Here is a 20,775-nt window from a genome sequence, read left to right as displayed (position 1 = left end):
TACCATTGCATGTGATCACGACAGTAATTGCACATGAATATGCAATCGCAAACTATGAAAAAATGCCTTATGGTCCTGAAAATACGGTAATTGTAAAGTGAATTATTCCACTCTCTTCCACATCCTAGAGGAGTGGCAATATGACGAATTCAAACAATTAGACAGAGAGGAATTTAGTCGTTCTTTGGTGTCCAATCGAGAATCCCGGCGAGGTCGTGACGTTTCCTCTCAACGCAATTGTGACATTGCGTGTGATTGGATGGTTTCTCTGCGTCTGCTCAGTTCCATCGTGTCCACGCTGCTGGCCTTGATGGACGGCCTGGACAGTCGAGGGGAGATCGTCGTCATCGGTGCTACAAACAGACTCGACTCCATCGACCCGGCGCTCAGGAGGCCAGGACGCTTTGACCGCGAGTTTCTCTTCAACCTGCCCGACAAGAAGGTGACGACACAGAAATGCATTTACAGTTCATATAATCAGAAAAAAAACATAGAAATCATTCAAAATAATCTGCCATTTTCTAAAAAACAGACCACATTTTTTTTTATTTAAAAAAAAAAATCCACAAAAGTTCCACTGTCCGTATAAAATTTGTCTCTCAACTCTGTGGGTTTTACTTTACTAATAAGAGTTACTCTGAAGTAACATTACTAAAGTAAATGTCTCTTCTGCAAACAGTTTAAACTTTGTATTTTGTCTCAAAAATATCTAGAGTCACAATGTAATCTTTACATGACTTTTACTCTTAATAAAACAAACTTTTACAAAATCTTTAGTTTCTTAAGGGAAGAGTTCTTAAGGAGTTCAGGAAACAGTCCAAGTTTTGTCGAAAGTTTTGTCCAAGTTTAGTCCCAGTTTTTCCTCCTGGTTTCAAAAAGTTCAGTGAAAGTCTGGTTTTGCTCTGGTTCAGGTTCTGATTTAGTTCTCGCTTTGTCCTGGTTTAGTTCTAGTTTAGTTCCTGCTCTTTCCAGGTTTAGTCTAGATTTAGTCCAAGTTTATTCCTAGTTTAGACCCAGTTTTTGCGTTTAGTTCTGGTTTAGTTCAGGTCGAGTCATATCTGAGGTGTCTTTCTGTCGACAACCCTCACGCTCAGAGTCGGTTTGGAGCCAGTTATTTGTGCTCCAATGTGATATTTGCAAAAGGAACTGATCAGTGAACGTGCAAACGCTGAACTCAATAATTTCTCCTGCGAACTGGATCTAACCGCACCACTACTGCAGCGCTGCCGGGCCGCGTAAACGACAAACTGCATTTCATTTTTTTTACGGCGTATCGTTCATAATTGAAAATGGAAAAATGGAGCATGACACTCGAATAGCTTGACAAATGAAATGACGCTGCGATGTCAGCGTCTGCGTTGCCGGCGTCTGCGTTGCCGGCGTCTGCGTTGCCGGCGTCTGCGTTGCCGGCGTCTGCGTTGCCGGCGTCTGCGTTGCCGGCGTCTGCGTTGCCGGCGTCTGCGATGCCGGCGTCTGCATTGCCGGCGTCTGCGGCGGTTCTTTGGCTCTTTTTAGTCTTTCTTGTCGATCGCTGTAGAAGAGTCAAATATTTTTTTATAACTAGAAGTACTCGACTCACAGGAACCACGGGGAAAGATTGCGTGCACTTAAGATCAATATCTACAACACTTTGATTATTTGCATCATCTCGATCGCATCAAGTGTTTCGGTCGAGAGATCTGCAAACCGTCACATTAAAAGCCTCTTTATATTTTTGTAATTATCTCGGCTCTGGAATATTTGTCTGCACTTGTGTCATTTTAATACATTCAATTATGTATTAAATAGCCTATAGTTTACTAAAAAAAACACATACAATGATGAGTATTTGTTTCACCGACGATTGCGGTCCGACCCTTCGCCACTTTCCTGGTTTCGTATGGCCCTTGAGGGGGACAAAATTAATATCCCACCTTGTTTTAGAGAATGCATTAAACACGAGGCTGCACAATACGTCGCCATTGAAACGAAATCGCTGTTCGAGTCGCAAAGCCTGCAAATTGTTGAGATAATATAGCAGTCGTTTGCCGTATAGAATCATAACAGAATCGTGCTTTTTAAACACGTTCCCGCCTCATCGCCCCACGACATCAAAACCGCCACTAGAACACGATACTTTCCGCATAAACGTGAAGTTAATGCGTAGCCCGCGGAGTAAATGTCTGCTTGGCTACTTCGACTCGGCGTTCCGGACACTCGCCTCGCGTCGTTTGTCCGCTCGGCAGGAACCTTGGTAATGAAAGTCTAATCAGTACACGACCGCCGGCCCTCCGATCCCCGACTGTGAGACTCCTGACTAACAAACCGGCTATGGAAGATGTGCTCCGGCGGCCGTGGAGAGGAGGGGAAGAGGACGGAGAAGATGCAACGATGGAACTTCTTTTGTGGTTCGTTCAAAGCGGAGCCCCGCAGCGATCGCGGAATGAATGGGAACGAGAGCGGGGCTTTTTAATACGAGCGCTCTCCAGGCTGTTTGGATACGTCCACTTTTATGATCATATTTATTTTGCTCTCATTCTCACTCGTCATCCTAGAACGTTTGTTTGTAGTTAGCGTCGGCCCGCCTTCTCGTGTTTACGACGTTTTCTTTTTCACCCTTTTTAGGCTCGAAAGCACATTATGCAGATCCACACGAGGGACTGGAATCCCAAATTGTCCGAGCCGTTTGTAGACGAACTCGCCGAAAAGTGTGTCGGTAAGATCATTTTCATTCAGGAAATACTGATAAAATGTCTTTCATTTGCCTTCATTTAAACACAGTAGTTTCTCTGGTTCCTTGGCTGTGTAAAGCTCAGCCAGCTTGTTAACTACAAACCTGCAAAAACGAATTACCTCGCCGCACAGACTCCAAAACATCGTATTTAAGGAGCGAAAGGTCATGTTCAACTGTGTGTGACCTCACAGTCTTTATTGGTGATGAACGTGAGCGTGAATTGTTTACCGTATTTTCCGGACTATAAGTCGCACCAGCCAAAAAATGCATTATAGAAAAAGAACATAAGTTGCACTGGAGTATGAAATGCGGTTGCAAGTGTGAAAATAACAAATAATATCACATATAAGTCGCTCCAGAGTATAAGTATAGAAGAATAAATATAAGTATATAAGTATAAGTCTCACCCCGGCCAAAACTATGAAAAAAGGTGCGACTTATAGTCCGGAAAATATGGTACTTAGTTTTCTTTTTGTAGATGTCAGGTACAAACTAAATATGAATACTAAGAGTCTTGGTATAGTTATATTTTTTATGAATACTTCCTTCCTCATCATTGACACTGGGTTAAACATTCAGTGATGTCCTCTTCAGACCTTTGCTTCTGCACGTGACAGTATTTGTGTGGAAAAAGCAAAGCATCTGAATAAACCCATGCGGTCATTTCCAGGTTACTGTGGCGCGGACATCAAAGCACTTTGCACTGAGGCCGCCCTGGTGGCTCTACGCCGCCGTTACCCGCAGATCTACGGCAGCAGCGTCAAACTGCAGCTGGACGTCTCCTCCATTGTCCTGGCGCCCGGCGACTTCGGCAGAGCCATGAAGAACATTGTCCCGGCGTCTCAGAGGGCTCTGGCTCCAGCAGGACGAACCTTGTCCCCAGCCCTGCGCCCCCTGCTGGCCAACGCCTTCTCTTTGGTGCTCAAAGCTCTGCTCCGAGTCTTCCCCCACGCTCAGGGTCCTGACAGGGACCCCACCCACGGTACAGACGAAGCACTGTTACAGTAACCGCTTGAAGTGCAATACTTCTATAGAAAATACAGCGATAATTTGCCTGCACATTATATTACAAACGAGCCAAATCGCAATTTGAGTTGGCTGTAATTATTTAATAGAATGTTCTCTGCGAAAATGTATTTTTATACTAAACTCCAGCTCATGTAGTTAAATTAGACCATCAAAAAAATATGTTCTGAAATTCAGGACATTTCCATTTTCCCTCAAACGCTGATGGACGTTATCCCAGTGACTTTGGGCCTTAGGCGGGGCACAGCCTGGACGGGGGCCGGCTCGTCGTGAACATAATCATTTGCAAATCTAATCACAATACAGAAAAATATAAATTGAATTTTAGTTTTTTCAAAATTGTGCTGCCCTAAGTGACAATCCATAAAACTTGAATGCCTCTTACACAATGACCCTAAAACCTGATTATCCCACTAACTCCTTTTCTAAATCAACCATGTTCTAAATAATATCAAATGTAATAAATAAATGACACACTGAAACAGTTTTTGTATCTATAATAAATCAAAGATTATTGTTTGACCCTCTAAAGCTCGTTAGTAGCTTGTTTGCAGCTAGTTAACTATAAGATCACTATTGCGCCAAAATAATAATGTTCTGCTGTGATTTATTAAACACGTTAATGTTGATTAAAGTGATTATTGTGACAATTTGCACAGAACCTTGCTCAATTACCAAAATATAAGCCTGTTGTTTATGTGTGAGTTTTAATCTCTTCAGTGTAGGTGTTTTAACTGTACATACCTGTTGAGATCCGCTGTGTCCTTCTCTTCCAGGCGGCGACAATCATCTGCTTGAAGAAGACTTTGTCAGCGATGAAGACAATGAAGAAGGCTCCTCCATCTACGACCTTCATCCCGCTCCCAACGGCCCGCTCTCCTCCTCCTCTGCATCGCACACGCCCTTTCTACATTTCTCCAAGTACGTTTGTAGTCTTAAACACGCCACTCCAAATACTTTTGAGGATGTTTCAGACTTGACGAGATTAAATCCGGACTAAACCTGGTCAAAAATAGGCGTTTTCACACACAACGGTTCCGAGAGCTACACGGTTTGTCCCTATTATCCCCAGTCCCTATCAAATTGGAGGAACCACCCAGTCCCCAAGTCTTTTCTTTCATCATACACGCACGCACCCCATGGTCGTTTCACAGAAGACTTTAAACTAAAATGTATATTGAATGTTATGCATGAAAGTCGGCCCTGGCAAACAAACTTGTGGCTCTTGTTGTGTAAATTCCTTCCTCACTGATCCTACGACATTTAAGGTGACGCTTTGTGTCCAACTCACAGGTTTAACTTCCTGTGTGTGGACCGTATTTGAGGACATTTCACAAGAATAACAGAATGCGTGACAATGCAAGACAAAAATCCAAGACACTCTACGAAGACTCTAGAATCTAAACTGCTTTGGATGTTTCTATTTTGCTACTGATTTTTTTACCCAAAAAGACTGAGCTGTTTTGCCAAAAAGCGCCGGTTTCTCCATTTGAGCACCTGTTTTTGATTATGTTTTTTTAATCTATATTTTTGAATACATATTTGCGTTGTTATCCTTTTTATACTCACTATTATAAAATTGTTGTTGTTAATTGCTGTGGGGGCGGTGACATGGACTGACTGCGTTCACATGAATCAGGAATTTTTTTATACCTGGTTAATGTCGCTGAATTTTTGGGCTTATCCACATGAGGCCCATCCAAACTGACATCATAAATAAATAAATACTATAAATGCAATAAATACAGTAAATACTATAAATAAATACAATTAAATAAATAAATACAAGTAAATAAATGAACACAAATAAATAAATAAATACGATAGATAGCGTATTGATGTCTGTAGATCCTGCAGTGATGGTAAATAAACCTCTCCTGCCTCAGACATTCAGACTCTCGGCACATCTCTCGGGCTTCTTGAATTATTTCTAACACTTGCCCTTGCCCTCCATCTGAATTCATGACATCCAATCTTCAAATGTCAAGAACCCAACCTTAAAGCGTCTTTGTTTCTTCTCCAGCTCTGCACTCCAGCGCCCCACAGCATATCGGCCTCGTCTGCTCCTGGCGGGGCCCACGGGTTCAGGACAGAGCTCCCACTTGGCCCCTGCTCTGCTGCATCACCTGGACAAGTTGCCCGTGCACCGGCTGGACCTGCCCACCCTGTACTCGGTCAGCGCCAAGACGCCCGAGGAGTCCTGCTCTCAGGTACAGGGCCGTGTTCTGCAGTGTGATGATGACACAGGCTTGTTTTCATTTGGCATTATTCATTATTGGCAGTAACTAGGGCTATAACTAACGACTTGTCACATGATTATTTCTATTTACACTTTTTAAACGCTTTATCAGCCAAATAAAGGTTCAAATATGAAGTAATGCATGAACGAAAACTCCTAGATTGGGAATATTTACAAATAATGTGTATTATTAGGCCCGAGCGCCACAAGCTGGCGAGAGGCCTATTAATCTCGTAAGGCCGTGCGAAGCACGGCTGCGAAAGTGCGCACGTAGTGCGCACAAAATCGAGCGCGAAGCGCTCGCCCACTTCCAAACACTCACTAACGCACTCCTCCACTCATGCACGCCCCGTGCATACTAATTAGTTGTAGGAAAATGGAACATTACCGTTGTAAACGGGCGAAGCCCGTGCAAAAGTTCGCACTAAACGAGCACTTTACATTGGGATGACGACCGCGAAGCGGTCGTCATCCCCATATAAAGCACTCATTTGCGCTAAGTAGCTCACGAATACGTTCCCCATCTCTTGCATGTTCCGTGCATATAAGCATGTAAGGCAAAAATTGAACATTATTACTGTATAGAGGGCCAAAAACACAAAGTGGGCGGAGCCCACTCAAAATTATCGAAAGTACCCGTCAGTGACCAGGGACCCACACCATGAGGTAGGAAAGCGCGAGCGCTTTCCGAAAATGTATAGTTTATGATATTTGAAAAATGGGAAACATTGTTTTCGCATCGGAATATTATTAGGCCCGAGCCCCAGCAGGGCGGAGGGCCTATTGCTCCCGCAACGCTGCCGAAGGCAGCGTTGCAACTGTCTGACCAAACATGCGGGCGCAGCCCGCATGTTTGGTGCCCCGTCGCCCCTGGCAAGTACAGTGAACTAGCCCATGCCGAAGGCATGGATCATGCATACTTACTCCTGCTATGACAGAAATAGTCAACAATTTGTGAATGGGCGTAGCCCATTTACAAATTGTTGACAACAGCAGCGCGAAGCGCTGCATTCCTCCAAAAACCCTCCTGGCATCGTCCTGTACGCGAGAATCCATGCCGCAGGCATGGGCCATGCTTGTATCTGCTCAAATCAATGGAAGTCTATGGGGAGTGGGCGGGGCATCCCGACGGAATGGGGAGTGACGAGCGCGTAAGCGCTCGTAATGATGATTCCACCCCATGGCGGCATGGGGAAGGCTTAGAGCTTTCAAACGATGTATAATTTGTTGTTATAGTGGAAACGGCTATATTGTTTTTGCTAAAAATATTATTATTTTTATTTTTCTTGTTCTTCTGCTTTTTGAGCTCTAATTTGACCCCCTGAACATGCTCAAAAACTCACCAAACTTTGCCCAAAATTCAGAATCGGCGAAAAATTTGATTTCTTCTGGGCCATTTTTTTTTTCGTTAAAAAATGGCGCGACAGCGCCACCGACAAAAGTCAAAATACATTGCGCCTATGGGAGACGCCCCGAGGTCAACTTTGTCGTAAAGCTGCGAAATTCGGGACACGCATTCCTCTCGTGAGGACAAAAAAAATATATTATTGTGGCCACGCCCCCAGACTTACCCTATGGCCGCCATCTTCCTTTGAAAATGAAAACAAGCTGAGTTAGCCATTTTGTTTACGTCAAACTTTGACGAACTCCTCCTAGGGCGTTTTGCCCACCGACTTCAAAATCGGCGGACGTCCTCTGGACAAGTGGGACATCTAAAGTTATCAAATTTTTTGAGATACCTTTTACGGTCTGTGTGCGGCGCAGCCGCAAAGTTGGACAACTTATTTTGGAATATTGCAGATCTAAAAATTGTTCCCATTTGATCAAAACCAGTCCGATTAGGACCAAATTTGAATCAGTTGTTAAACTTTCTAGTTTGGACCAGTTTAGGCTGACAAAATTGAAATGGGCGCGATAGCGCCCCCTACAGAGTGACCTTTAAATTAACATTGAAGGTCAAAAATTAGTTTTACCAAAATTGTCTAAACTTTACCCAAAATTCTACTTTGCCGTCCCAATCACAAAAGCCAATCACAAAAATGCCTAATTTTTTACGGCGTAGTCGTAGCGATGACAGAAACCTCCCATGTTATCCCTATGGGAAAACCACAAAATCTCTCAAATTACCACATTTTTATGTTTTACACTTTAACTAAGTCCTCCTAGTGCGTTTTGCCCACCAACCTCAAAATTGGTGTACGTCCTCTAGACAAGTGGTGCATCTAAAGTTATCCAAATTTTAAGGATAACTTTTACGGTCTCTGTGCGACGGAGCCGCAAACGTTTCCCAGAATTCTGACTATTTGGCCTTCAGAGTGGTCTATAAACAATAGAGTTTTTCCAAATGACATGATATTTTGAACAAAATTCTAATTTGCCATCCTGATCATAAAAGTATGAGAGCCAAAGTCATATTTTGTACGGCGTAACCGTAGCGTTGACAGAAACATCCCATGTTATCCTTATGGGAAAATCGTAGAATCGCTCAAATCACCACATTTTTACGCTTCACACTTTAATGAACTCCTCCTAGGGTGATTGTCCGATCAAGTTCATATTTGGAGAATATCATCTACACAAGCGGGGCATCAAAACTTATCCATATTTTGATTCTAAGTGCTACGGTCTCTGTGTGGCGGACCCGCAAATATATGTCAGAAATGGGAAAACAGCGAAATCTCTAAAATGACCACATTTTTACGCTTCACACTTTAACGAACTCCTCCTAGGGCGATTGCCCGATCAAGCTCATATTTGGGGAAAATCATCTACACAAACGGGGCATCAAAAGTTAGTCATATTTTGATTTTAAGTGGTACGGTCTCTGTGCCGTGGAGCTGCAAATATACTGTCACAAATGGGAAAAACGCCAAATCCTTGAAATGTTCACATTTACGCTTCACACTTTAACAAACTCCTCCGTGGGCAATAGCTCGATCAAGCTTTACTTTGGGAAATATCATCTACACAAGCGGGGCATCAAAAGTTATCCATATTTTTATTCCAAGTGCTAAGGTCTCTGTGCGGCGGCGCAGCAAATTTGACTGACACTTGTGTTGATTTGCACTGGATTGGCCATGTCCAATGTGTCCCCGTCTGTCAAGTTCTTTTTTAATTCAACACACAATAAGGGCGCCATCTTTATCAAGTCGAAAGCGCAGAGTCGGAAGGCCGGCGGCCCGCGAGGGCCGTTGGATGCCGCTTGCGGCTTTAATTCTTTCTTTCTTTCTTTCTTCTTCTTCTTCTTCTTCTCGGGACCAACCCCCCTATTTTTCACCCAGTGAACATTGACGAAAAGTCACAAAAATTTGCACGCCTCTAAAAATCGTGCCTCTCTACATTCTGGCTATTTCCCTTTTCTAAAATTAAAAAAATTGGCGCGTCAGCGCCCCCAAATGTACCAAAAATGCATTGAGAGATGGGAAATGACCCAAAAAAAATCTGATCGTAGAATCATGAAATTTGGCGCAGAGGTAGATGGTGACAAGAGAAGTAAAAAATATTATTACGGCAACGCCGTCCGCCCAACCAAATGTCGGCCATATTGCTTCAAAAATGGCTAAACATGACTTCGGAGTTTTTCCAAACGTCGTACTTTTACGAACTCCTCCCAGGGCGTTGGCCCTAAAAAGCTGAAATTTGGTGAAAATGCTACTGAGGAGTGGGACATCAAAAGTTATCCAAATTACATTGATACCTCTCACGGTCTCTGTGCGGCGAAGCCGCAAACTGTAGCTAGAATTTCAGAAATCTCCCATATTTAAAATTTCTGCCGTTTGCGCAGATAAAGTCCGAATTGCGTCAAATTAGAATCAGTTGTTAAACTCTTTGCCCTAAACCTACTTGAAGTGAAATAAATTCATTTGGCGCCACAGCGCCCCCTACAGATTTTATATGGAGGTTAAATGTTTAGTTTTGCGAAATTATATGAAATTTGACACACAACTCAATTTTAGCATCCCCATCAAAAAAGTCAATGACTCATGTCATAATTGTTATGGCGTTGCCGTAACGATGACCGAAACCTTTCATGTTATTCCAATGGGGAAATCGCCAGAACATGTTTACACTTTAGACTTTCACAAACTCCTCCCAGGGCGTCAGCCCTATTAACCTGAAATTTGGTGAGACTCATCTTCAAGACCATCAAAAGTTATCCACATTTTTATTCTAAGAGTCACGGTCTGTGCGTGAAAGCCGCACATTTTGCCAAGAATTCAAAATAAAATTGCTTTTTGATGGTAAAACAAAGGGGAGAAGATGTGACAGCGTCACAGATTCAGCAGTAGGCGTAATAAAAGGACAATTTGGGCGCGTTAGCGCCCCCTCCTCTTCCGGCGTGGCGGCGGCGTAGCGAGGGCCGATCATTGCCGCTTGCGGCTATATTTATTATTATTTTTCTTGTTCTTCTGCTTTTTGAGCTCCAATTTGACCCCCTGAACATGCTCAAAAACTCACCAAACTTTACCCAAAATTCAAAATCGGTGAAAAATTTTGTTTTTTCTGGGCCATTTTTTTTTTTCGTTAAAAAATGGCGCGACAGCGCCACCGACAAAAGTCAAAATACATTGCGCCTATGGGAGACGCCCCGAGGTCAACTTTGTCGTAGAGCTACGAAATTCGGAACACGCATTCCTCTTGTGAGGACAAAAAACAAATATTATTGTGGCCACGCCCCCATAATTACCCTATGCCCGCCATCTTCCTTTGAAAATGAAAACACGCTGTGTTTTCATGCCATTTTGTTCACGTCAAACTTTGACGAACTCCTCCTAGGGCGTTTTGCCCACCGACTTCAAAATCGGCGGACTTCCTCTGGACAAGTGGGGCATCTAAAGTTATCCAATTTTTTGAGATACCTTTTACGGTCTGTGTGCGGCGCAGCTGCAAAGTTGGACAACTTATTTTGGGATATTGCAGATCTAAAAATTGTTCCCATTTGATCAAAACAAGTCCGATTAGGACCAAATTTGAATCAGTTGTTCAACTTTCTAGTTTGGACCAGTTTATGATGACAAAATTGAAATGGGCGCGATAGCGCCCCCTACAGAGTGACCTTTAAATTAACATTGAAGGTCAAAAATTAGTTTTACCAAAATGTTCTAAACTTTACCCAAAATTCTATTTTGCCGTCCCGATCAAAAAAGCCAATCAGACAAATGCCTAATTTTTTACGGCGTAGTCGTAGCCATGACAGAAACCTCCCATGTTATCCCTATGGGAAAACCGCTAAATCTCTCGAATATCCACATTTTTATGTTTTACACTTTGACGAACTCCTCCTAGTGCGTTTTGCCCATCAACCTCAAAATCGGTGTACGTCCTCTAGACAAGTGGGGCATCTAAAGTTATCCAAATTTTAAGGATAACATTTACGGTCTCTGTGCGACGGAGCCGCAAACGTTTCCCAGAATTCTGACTATTTGGCCTTCAGAGTGGCCTATAAACAATATAGTTTTTGCAAATGACATGATATTTTGAACAAAATTCTAATTTGCCATCCTGATCATAAAAGTATGAGAGCCAAAGTCATATTTTGTACGGCGTAACCGTAGCGATGACAGAAACATCCCATGTTATCCTTATGGGAAAATCGCAGAATTGCTCAAATCACCACATTTTTATGCTTCACACTTTAATGAACTCCTCCTAGGGCGATAGCCCGATCAAGTTCATATTTGGGGAATATCATCTACACAAGCGGGGCATCAAAACTTATCCATATTTTGATTCTAAGTGCTACAGTCTCTGTGTGGCGGACCCGCAAATATATGTCACAAATGGGAAAACAGCGAAATCTCTAAAATTACCACATTTTTACGCTTCACACTTTAACGAACTCCTCCTAGGGCGATAGCTCGATCAAGTTCATATTTGGAGAATATCATCTACTCAAGCGGGGCATCAAAAGTTATCCATATTTTGATTGTAAGTGCTACGGTCTCTGTGTGGCGGACCTGCAAATATATGTCAGAAATGGGAAAACAGCGAAATCTCTAAAATGACCACATTTTTACGCTTCACACTTTAACAAACTCCTCCTAGTGCGTTTTGCCCACCGACCTCAAAATCGGTGTACATCCTCTAGACAAGTGGGGCATCTAAAGTTATCCAAATTTTAAGGATAACTTTTACGGTCTCTGTGCGACGGAGCCTCAAACGTTTCTCAGAATTCTGACTATTTGGCCTTCAGAGTGGTCTATAAACAATAGAGTTTTTCCAAATTACATGACATTTTGCACACAATTCTCATTTGCCATCCCCAAAATAAAAGTATGAGAGCCAAAGTCATATTTCGTACAGCGTAGCCGTAGCGATGACCGAAACATCCCATGATATCCCAATGGGGAAACCGCAAAATCTCTAAAATGACCACATTTTTACGCTTCACACTTTAACGAACTCCTCCTAGGGCAAAAGCCCGATCAAGTTCATATTTGGGGAGAATCATCAACACAAGTGAGGCATCAAAAATTATCCATCTTTTGATTCTAAGTGCTACGGTCTCTGTGCGGCGGAGCAGCAAATATACTGTCACAAATGGAAAAAACTCCAAATCCTTGAAATGTTCATATTTACGCTTCACACTTTAACAAACTCCTCTAAGGGCAATAGCTCGATCAAGCTCATATTTGGGGAAAATCATCTACACAAGCGGGGCATCAAAAGTTATCCATATTTTTATTCCAAGTGTCACGGTCTCTGTGCGGCGGAGCAGCACATTTGACTGACACTTGTGTTCATTTGCACTGGATTGGCCATGTCCAATGTGTCGCCGTCTGTCAAGTTCTTTTTTAATTCAAAACACAATAAGGGCGCCATCTTTATCAAGTCGAAAGCGCAGAGTCGGAAGGCCGGCGGCCCGCGAGGGCCGTTGGATGCCGCTTGCGGCTTTAATTTTTCTTGTTCTTCAGCGCTTTGAGCTCTAATTTGACCCCCTGAACATGCTCAAAAACTCACCAAACTTTGCTCAAAATTCAGAATCGGTGAAAAATTTTGTTTTTTCTGGGCCATTTTTTTTTCCCTCAAAAAATGGCGCGACAGCGCCACCGACAAAAGTCAAAATACATTGCGCCTATGGGAGACGCCCCGAAGTCAACTTTGTCGTAGATCTACGAAATTCGGGACACGCATTCCTCTCGTGAGGACAAAAAAAATATATCATTGTGGCCACGCCCCTAGACATACCCTGTGGCCGCCATCTTCCTTTGAACATGAAAACACACTGAATTAGCCATTTTTTTCACGTCAAACTTTGACGAACTCCTCCTAGGGCGTTTTGCCCACCGACTTCAAAATCGGCGTACGTCCTCTGGACAAGTGGGGCATCTAAAGTTATCCAAATTTTTGGGAGACCTTTTACGGTCTGTGACTTTAAACCTTTTGTCTTCCCCTCTGCGCCGCAGGTTTTCCGTGAGGCGTGCCGGAGCGTGCCTAGCGTCGTCTTCATGCCCCACATCTCGGAGTGGTGGGAAACCGTCAGCGACACCGTGAAGAGCACCTTCCTGTCGCTGCTGCAGGACGTGCCCTCGTTCAGCCCCGTCCTGGTCCTGGCCACCGCCGACACGCACTACTCGCAGCTGTCTGATGAGGTACAACGATGACACAAACGTTTTCCTCGTGTTGATGTGTCACGGTCACAGATTCATTCGCCTTTTTCAAAACGAATACAAACGTCTGTCAGTATTCATTTAAACTGGACTAAAAAACGCTCTAATGTCGTCCACCAAAGTCTGAACTCTGCTCCAAATGCCTTTACTGACTTAGCATTAGCTGTGGAGATTAAACGGAGCGACGCTGGTCATTGATAATTAGAAATGACTGAAGCTTGATCTCGATTAAAACTAGACTAATTGCACAGCCTCGTGTTCTTTTGACGCCTGAAAAGTGATGTTTCAGGTGCAACAGTGACGGCTTTCTTTCTTTTTTCCTGTATGAATCTACAAATCTGAACAATCGCCATCCATTATTCATGGGCCTCAGCTTACTCATGCAAAAGATACAATATTTAGTTGATTTGCATGGAATTGAACAACCCATTATGTCAGTAGTTGGTAAAAGCATTGATATTATTTCATAACCTCTTTGAGTGAGAGCAGGGTCCTCGCTTTGAATACCCATTCACAGGCCAGTGTAAAACCAGAGGCTGGAGGCAAGTGATTTATCCAAGGACAAATCTCCAGCATTCTTGATCTGAACGAAGTAGGAATGGAGTTCCCGACCTCGGGGTTAGAGTGCAAACATTTCCATTAACTCGAGCGACTGCTGAGCGTGCGGTGGTGCTCGGGTTTGTGTGGTGCTGGAGATTGGCTGGTCCAAGTATAAGAAAGTTGCTCAAACCTCAAACTAGTAAGAATATAGTTATGACAGCAAGAGTTGATTCTAGTCTTTTTCTCTGCTGGGTTTTCAACAACTTTCTTTTCCGTGTGGGACTATGCAGCCCTTTTGATATTTCTCAAACGATCACGTCTACGACTTGTTCCGTCTAGTTGGTTTCCTCCTGCTCCCACCATCTCCTCCACTTCTGCTCGATAAAACTCCTGTAATCTCTGTTACACAAATGGGACACAGGAAGACCAGAGGGCTTCAGTCGCCTCAGGGTACTTTTTTGCCATAGCTGCAAGAAAAGACTTTAAAAAGTGATATAATTTTATGCACCGGTGGAGGTTACAGCACCAACAAATTCACTCGCTTATGGAATTATTGGAGTTGAAACGGTGTCAGCCGAGGTCAGTTTCAGCACATGGGCTGTTTCCTTTTTGTTATTAATCCCAGTTCCTGTTCTCCCTCACTAGTTTTTGCTCCTCAGTGCGCCCTTTCGGATTCATTATTCCATTTCCCAAAGCAAATGTGGAGCCGCTGAGAGTTATAGCGGTGAAGGATTACCCTGGAGTAGAAGGGTTACATTTAGTGTTTTTGGACAGAGCGCAAGGATGAGTGAGGAGGGATCTGGTGTCGGGCCAACAGAAGGCCTGTAATCGGTTCTGTTGATGTGAACGTTTAGGACTGATGTGGAGGGGCTTTAGGGTATGTTATGTTCATATTGCATATATTTTGACCTGGGCTAGGGGCAATATCTCTGGTCACTGAGTTTATCTACATAAAACAAACTGGAAGGCAAAGACCAACCTCAGGCAAATGTATCTAATGCTAAATTATTTGAACAAACAATGAAAACAAGTTGTGAGCATGAATATTAAAATCTCCTTTCGTGGTTTGAAAATTGGGTAAAACGGCTTTGGAAAACGGTGGTGGTATTTTTCAATCTTCCTTTCCAATTTTGTCGTACATTTTTCAGCTAAAAAAAAACAACAACTTTTCCCCATAATGTTACAAGCACAATAACATTTTGGATGGTTTTATTGCACTAAAACCCTGACCCATACTTGGTCAGGAGAACATTCTGAAGAATTGGTGCAAACAGTCACATACTGTGCCTTTTTAACATGGCAAGTCCGTGGACATCATTTCGTACAGTTAACAATCTGGTGGTTCAACATTTGTACATTTTTGCTTTGGATATTTCTGTCAAAAAACATAGCTGGTCCTGTGTGATTTAATTGGCTCTTGCCTCCAACTAACATCATGACATTAAATACTAGAGCGTCAAGGCAACCCATATAAGTTTTTGTTTTTTTTGAAAGACGGACAGAAAGAGTGAGGGAGGGTTCTTGTGCGGGTTGGGGCAGCAGAAGGCCCTTAATTAGGTCAGGGGCTTTGGCAGACGCCCCTCTTCACCTCCAGGACAAACATGCTACATCAATATGCTGCGGCACACAGCTCCGACAGCCAGGCCCTTCTGTGGAGAGTGGAAGCTTCGGTTCTGGCTCCGGATCAGCCTGGGTCCGGGCCAAGGCCAGAGAGCGGGTGGGCAGTGGGCGGTGGGCGGCACCTGCACTTTTCATCCGAGCGCCGGGCAATGGACAAGTTGGGTCTGTGTAAACAACCAGCGCTGACAACACACTGCAAAATGTAGAATGTATATGGTGCGTTATCTCACTCACTGTTTGCAATTGTTGTCATCACACTAGGAAATTACGCAGCAAACTGATCTAATGTCACTTTTTTTTTTTACAGATAAAAATATGTGATTTTTATTTTGTTAAATACATTTTTAGAGAGTCAAAAAATAGTTTCTTTGTGTAAACAATGCACAAACTTTGACTGGCCAGTTTATCAGCGTTTTCTCCACAAATACCTACTCGATTGGTGTAAAACTATTATTTATATGTACAACAGGTTTAGATACCAAATAAAGTCAAAATTAGAAAATTGTAAAAACCTGCCATATGTCACTTTAACATATAACATTTTACAGTCAATTGGAGACAAACTGCTGATGAATATAACCTTTCATGCAATCGTCTAGTCTTTCTATTGCTTTTGCAGCTCTCTTAAACGTAGTATACAACAGACATATTACAAAATAGGTTGTTTATCACTGCTTTGTTACAAAGTCTTATGTTCATGTAAAGCGTCTTTTTTGTGTGTAATTTAATTTAAAACATACTTTTTGCCCCTTGACTTTGAACTCTGCAACTTTTCTTAATGCTTGTAAGTCGAGTCCGTTCTCGTTTTATCCTGAAATCTTGATGTTTTTGTGTTGTTGTTCCGCTGACCGTGTAAAAGTAGTGGCCTTAACTGATTAAAAGCGGCGCCTGAAGGCGGGGGATCGACATGCTGCGTTTGCTTTAATTTACTATTGAAAAGGTTGTAATTAAGCCCACACACTCCAGGTTCCCGCGTCAGATTGGTTTTCGTGATTTACCTGAACGGATCTGTGTGGCACTTTGCTAATGATTATTTAATGGTAATGGCGAACAACAACCGCACCGTGAATGTTTTAATGTTTTTGATTGCCAATATCCTCCGTAGACGTCTTTTTATGTCGAGTACAGCGTGTAAATATGATTGTAGATGTCTGTGTGGACCCCGAGTCGTCCAGATAGGCTCCATAGCAAATTCACAGCTGTCAACTGGACAAAAGTTTTAAGAGTGAAGATGTTTCGCCGCTCATAGAGTAGATTCTTCATTTCATCCGACAGAAAACTCCAGAGTGGAGACTGTGGATATCTGTCCCAAGAAAGGAGCTAACACAAACACGTTTTTAACACAGACTGTGACATTTTTATTCATGGAGATGTTATTGCTTCCTCTGGAGTTACACATTTATTGCAATTTAAAATAATAACAGATGAGAGAACATGGTGAATAGGTGTACGCAGGGCCGGCCCAGCCTATAAGCGAACTAAGCAGCCGCGTAGGGCCCCGAGGCTTTAATAGGGCCCCCAATCTGGCAACCCGTTTTATGCGAAGTGCAAGCGCAGCGTGCGCCACTAGTGTAGTAGCGCTGCAGGCACGACAGCGCACACAGCGGTAACATATAACGCACAAACCGCATTTATTTGTAATGACAATCTGGCAACCGAGACACCAAACCTGCGCTGATTGGGCAACTTCAATGTGCGTGAGCAGAACGAGAGCAAAACATAAACACAACAGAACGTGGTCCCTGCGTGGTCCTCATGTCCAGAGGAATATATCCCCCCGATGCCGAAAAACGAAAGAAGAAACTTCTTGACGATGTAAAGAAACTGCAAACTCAACAACACTTTCCAGGTATTGAACTTCTCTTACAAACAGACGGTTAATGCTGCTGTTTGAAACAACACGATTCTGTCACGTTAGTTCGCTCAGGCTGGAGGCGACGAGAGCTCTGCCCCGCGCATAATATGTGTCTGAATGAAAGATAATAAGCTTAACATTTACACCAGCCCCGTAGTGTTAGCTGCAGGTGAGGCCGGTGAGGGGCGTCTATGCCCCGGGTCACTAAGAGGCGGAGATCCGGTCCGGACGAGCGCCGTCTCGTCCAGAACCTCTGATGTGAGACTTTGGAGTGAACAGTGTGCGGCCCTGTCCCGGGCCCCTGTGCAGCCTCAGTCAGAGATGAGCGGGTTTGAGTTTGCGTCCCTCTCTCTCACATCACCATGTGTGAGATCAATCGTGACTCGTGATGTCTGTTTTACTTCTTAACGTGCAATAAGAGGAACGTAAAGGTTTATGCATGTAAGGTCCATCAGCCAATCACATCGCAGCATTGTTTCATGCAGGAGTCCAGTGTCTGGTGTTCTGATCAGAACAAACATTTATATTGTAATTAACTTTTAATAGAGCAATAAAACATTTCAATTTATTTAAAAAGCATCATTAGACTATTTGTTATAAATTATAATAAACTGATAGTGAAAAATAACCAGACATATTATGATTACGTCTGTTATAGAATAATACTATATATTTTTATACAAAAGTGGCAAAGTTGCAGAAACGCAGTCTCTTCACTATAGCTAGGTTTGGACCTTCACTTCTCGTTCTGTTCATTCTCTGGGAATAACATGTTTGCACTGTTTTATCAGTGTTAATTGTTTATCAAGCAATGCTTATGCCATTTGTTTAATTTAATATAACTTGTTTTGTCACTTTGGCAAGAAGGAACAGTTGGGAGCTGTAAAAGATAAATTAGTAAGGATAACTATTACTTTTACATTTTCAGTTAAAATGAATCAATTTGACCATAATTATTTTTCATAGCCAATATTGTATTGAGTAATTAAGTACACTAATGTATTAATAACTGGCTTTAGTCATTTTCTCCTGGCACAGTTTCATCACATCATCATTTTATAGCATTACAACCTCAACATTTTACTCTTACTTTAGCGGCTGGACCACATTAAAATGCAGCAGAAGACCCAAAAAAGGTCTGAAAATCTCTGGGGGAGGGCCCCCAGACCCCCCCTGTTCATTAGTTTAAACTGCTAATGTGGCTGTCGACCCTTAACGCCCACAAATACGCCCAAAAACATATCTGGGATGTGTGTTTTTTTGTACAGGGAGTAGAGGTGATGTCAGCGGAATACCAAGTTGCATTGTGGGATTTAAGTTATCAATATTTGAGCTTGTGAGGTGTTGAGAATAAACTAACTGGCAAACGGATGCCCTGGAGTTTTGGTGCGCTTTGTTAGCGTTGAAGAAAGTTCCCATATGTGAATTGTTTACTGACAATGGCAATAAAACTGATTCTGATGACGTGGTGAGGGGCCCCCAAAAATGTTTTCGCTTAGGGCCCCCTGAAGGCTTGGGCCGGCCCTGGGTGTACGTATGCTAACGCTAACACCTTCAGCTACATGACGCACAGACAGAACTGTGGTAAGTGTCTGGTATGTTAACGTAACATATTAACAGTTATTCAGATAACTATAGCATAAAGAACATGCTAACAAGTTTACCAAAGCATCAGTTTTACCCCAAATCACTAAATCCATTGAATTCTTCTTCCTCTGTGTCACTTCTAAACAGCTCCACAAACTCCAGCGGAAGAGGAAGTGCAGATTCTTCTTCTGCGTCGCTTAGAGCCTAGAGAGCCGTCTTGTGGTTGTCAGTGTGAAAATAACAAATAAAATGATATAATAATGTGTTAATAATATCTCATATAAGGCTGAGCAAAATAATTTGTCTGTTTGCCATAACCCGACTGACTGTGAAACTAGCCGACTGAATTTTTTCATCAGCATTTTATTGAAAAAACGTCATTCTTTTATTTTTCAATTATTTCGCTGACTCGACAACGCATGTGCGTCTTCATAGTCACTCCCCCACATGCGTCTGTAATGAAACAAACCGCGGGTTAATGACGACAGATTGTCTTTAACAAGTTGCAGTGCCTTGTTGTTGTTGTTGTTGTTGTTTTATGGCGGTTGGCATCCGAGTGTTGCATTACCGCCAGACTTTATTCCTCAGACTTTTCGTAGTCCTCAGACTGTCGTAGTCCGTAAAAGTACTCCTTCCATTGCTTTGGTGTTACAAAGCCCATGAGGTCATGATATGTCTTTGTGACTAGAATAGTTGTTGTTTCAGAGACCAACCGGCTTTATTCCAGGGGGACTTTTCTTCATCTTCCTCTCCCTCCCTGACGCTCGGTGCTTTGTGAAGTACAAAGCCCATGAGGTCATGGGACGTCTTTGTTGTTTTACAAAGCCCATGAGGTCATGGGACGTCTTTGTTGTTTTACAAAGCCCATGAGGTCGTTTTATCCTTTAGAAGTCCTTCTTCCATCACTTTGGCGTTTCTAGGCCCATGAAGTCCAAGCGCGTTAGAACATCCTCTTGCTCCTCATCCTCGGCTCAGTCTCCAACACCCCCCACCTCTATAAACGTTTACCCAGCCCTGTGCTACATAAGTAAGCAACCACAGCCTGACACAAACCCTGTGACTGGATTGCCAGAACGTTCCGCAGATTGAACTACCGCCCATTATTCCGAAACCACAAGGCCAACCCGGCCCTTTCTCTATCATAAGCCTCACAGCAAATCAGCACATGCTCGACAGTCTCTGGCACCCGACAGTGACCACACAGACCGGTCGGATGTTTGCCTATCCTACTCAGTGACCAATTGAGTCCAGTATGGCCAATCCTCATGCGGGCGAAGGCCCTTTCCTCCCACGCGTTCCTGCCCATAGACCCGCAAGGACCCACACTACCCTGTATGTGATAGAGATGCCGTCCAGTAACACAGTGGCTCCAAAATTCCTGCCAAAGGCCGACCACATGACTCTTGATAACGGGCTTGATTTCAGATTTGCTTAACTCAACCGCCACATCAATTGATGGCCGCCTAAGGGAACGTTTAGCCAGTGTATCAGCCATTTCGTTACCATCCACCCCCACATGCGCAGGGACCCAAATGAAGGAAACCCTCACATCCTTCCTGGACAGGGAGAGCATCAGACAGAAGAT

General features: G+C 43.1%; 1 protein-coding gene across 1 annotated transcript in view; it reads left to right on the top strand.

The window, feature by feature from the left end:
• atad2b (ATPase family AAA domain containing 2B) overlaps nucleotides 1–20,775 on the top strand; it is a 112,580-nt gene that overhangs the window by 18,482 nt on the left and 73,323 nt on the right. Inside the window, exons 14-19 of the mRNA XM_072440144.1 lie at nucleotides 283–442; nucleotides 2,605–2,695; nucleotides 3,384–3,695; nucleotides 4,516–4,660; nucleotides 5,763–5,949; nucleotides 13,385–13,570. Coding sequence (XP_072296245.1) covers nucleotides 283–442; nucleotides 2,605–2,695; nucleotides 3,384–3,695; nucleotides 4,516–4,660; nucleotides 5,763–5,949; nucleotides 13,385–13,570 — 1,081 coding nt within the window. The remainder of the gene's footprint in view (nucleotides 1–282; nucleotides 443–2,604; nucleotides 2,696–3,383; nucleotides 3,696–4,515; nucleotides 4,661–5,762; nucleotides 5,950–13,384; nucleotides 13,571–20,775) is intronic.

This window comes from Eucyclogobius newberryi, unplaced genomic scaffold (genome assembly GCF_026437365.1).
Source record: "Eucyclogobius newberryi isolate DKJ021-1_F unplaced genomic scaffold, fEucNew1.0.hap1 SCAF_1, whole genome shotgun sequence".
Taxonomy (NCBI): domain Eukaryota; kingdom Metazoa; phylum Chordata; class Actinopteri; order Gobiiformes; family Gobiidae; genus Eucyclogobius; species Eucyclogobius newberryi.
This window is presented reverse-complemented; position numbering and strand designations above follow the sequence as displayed.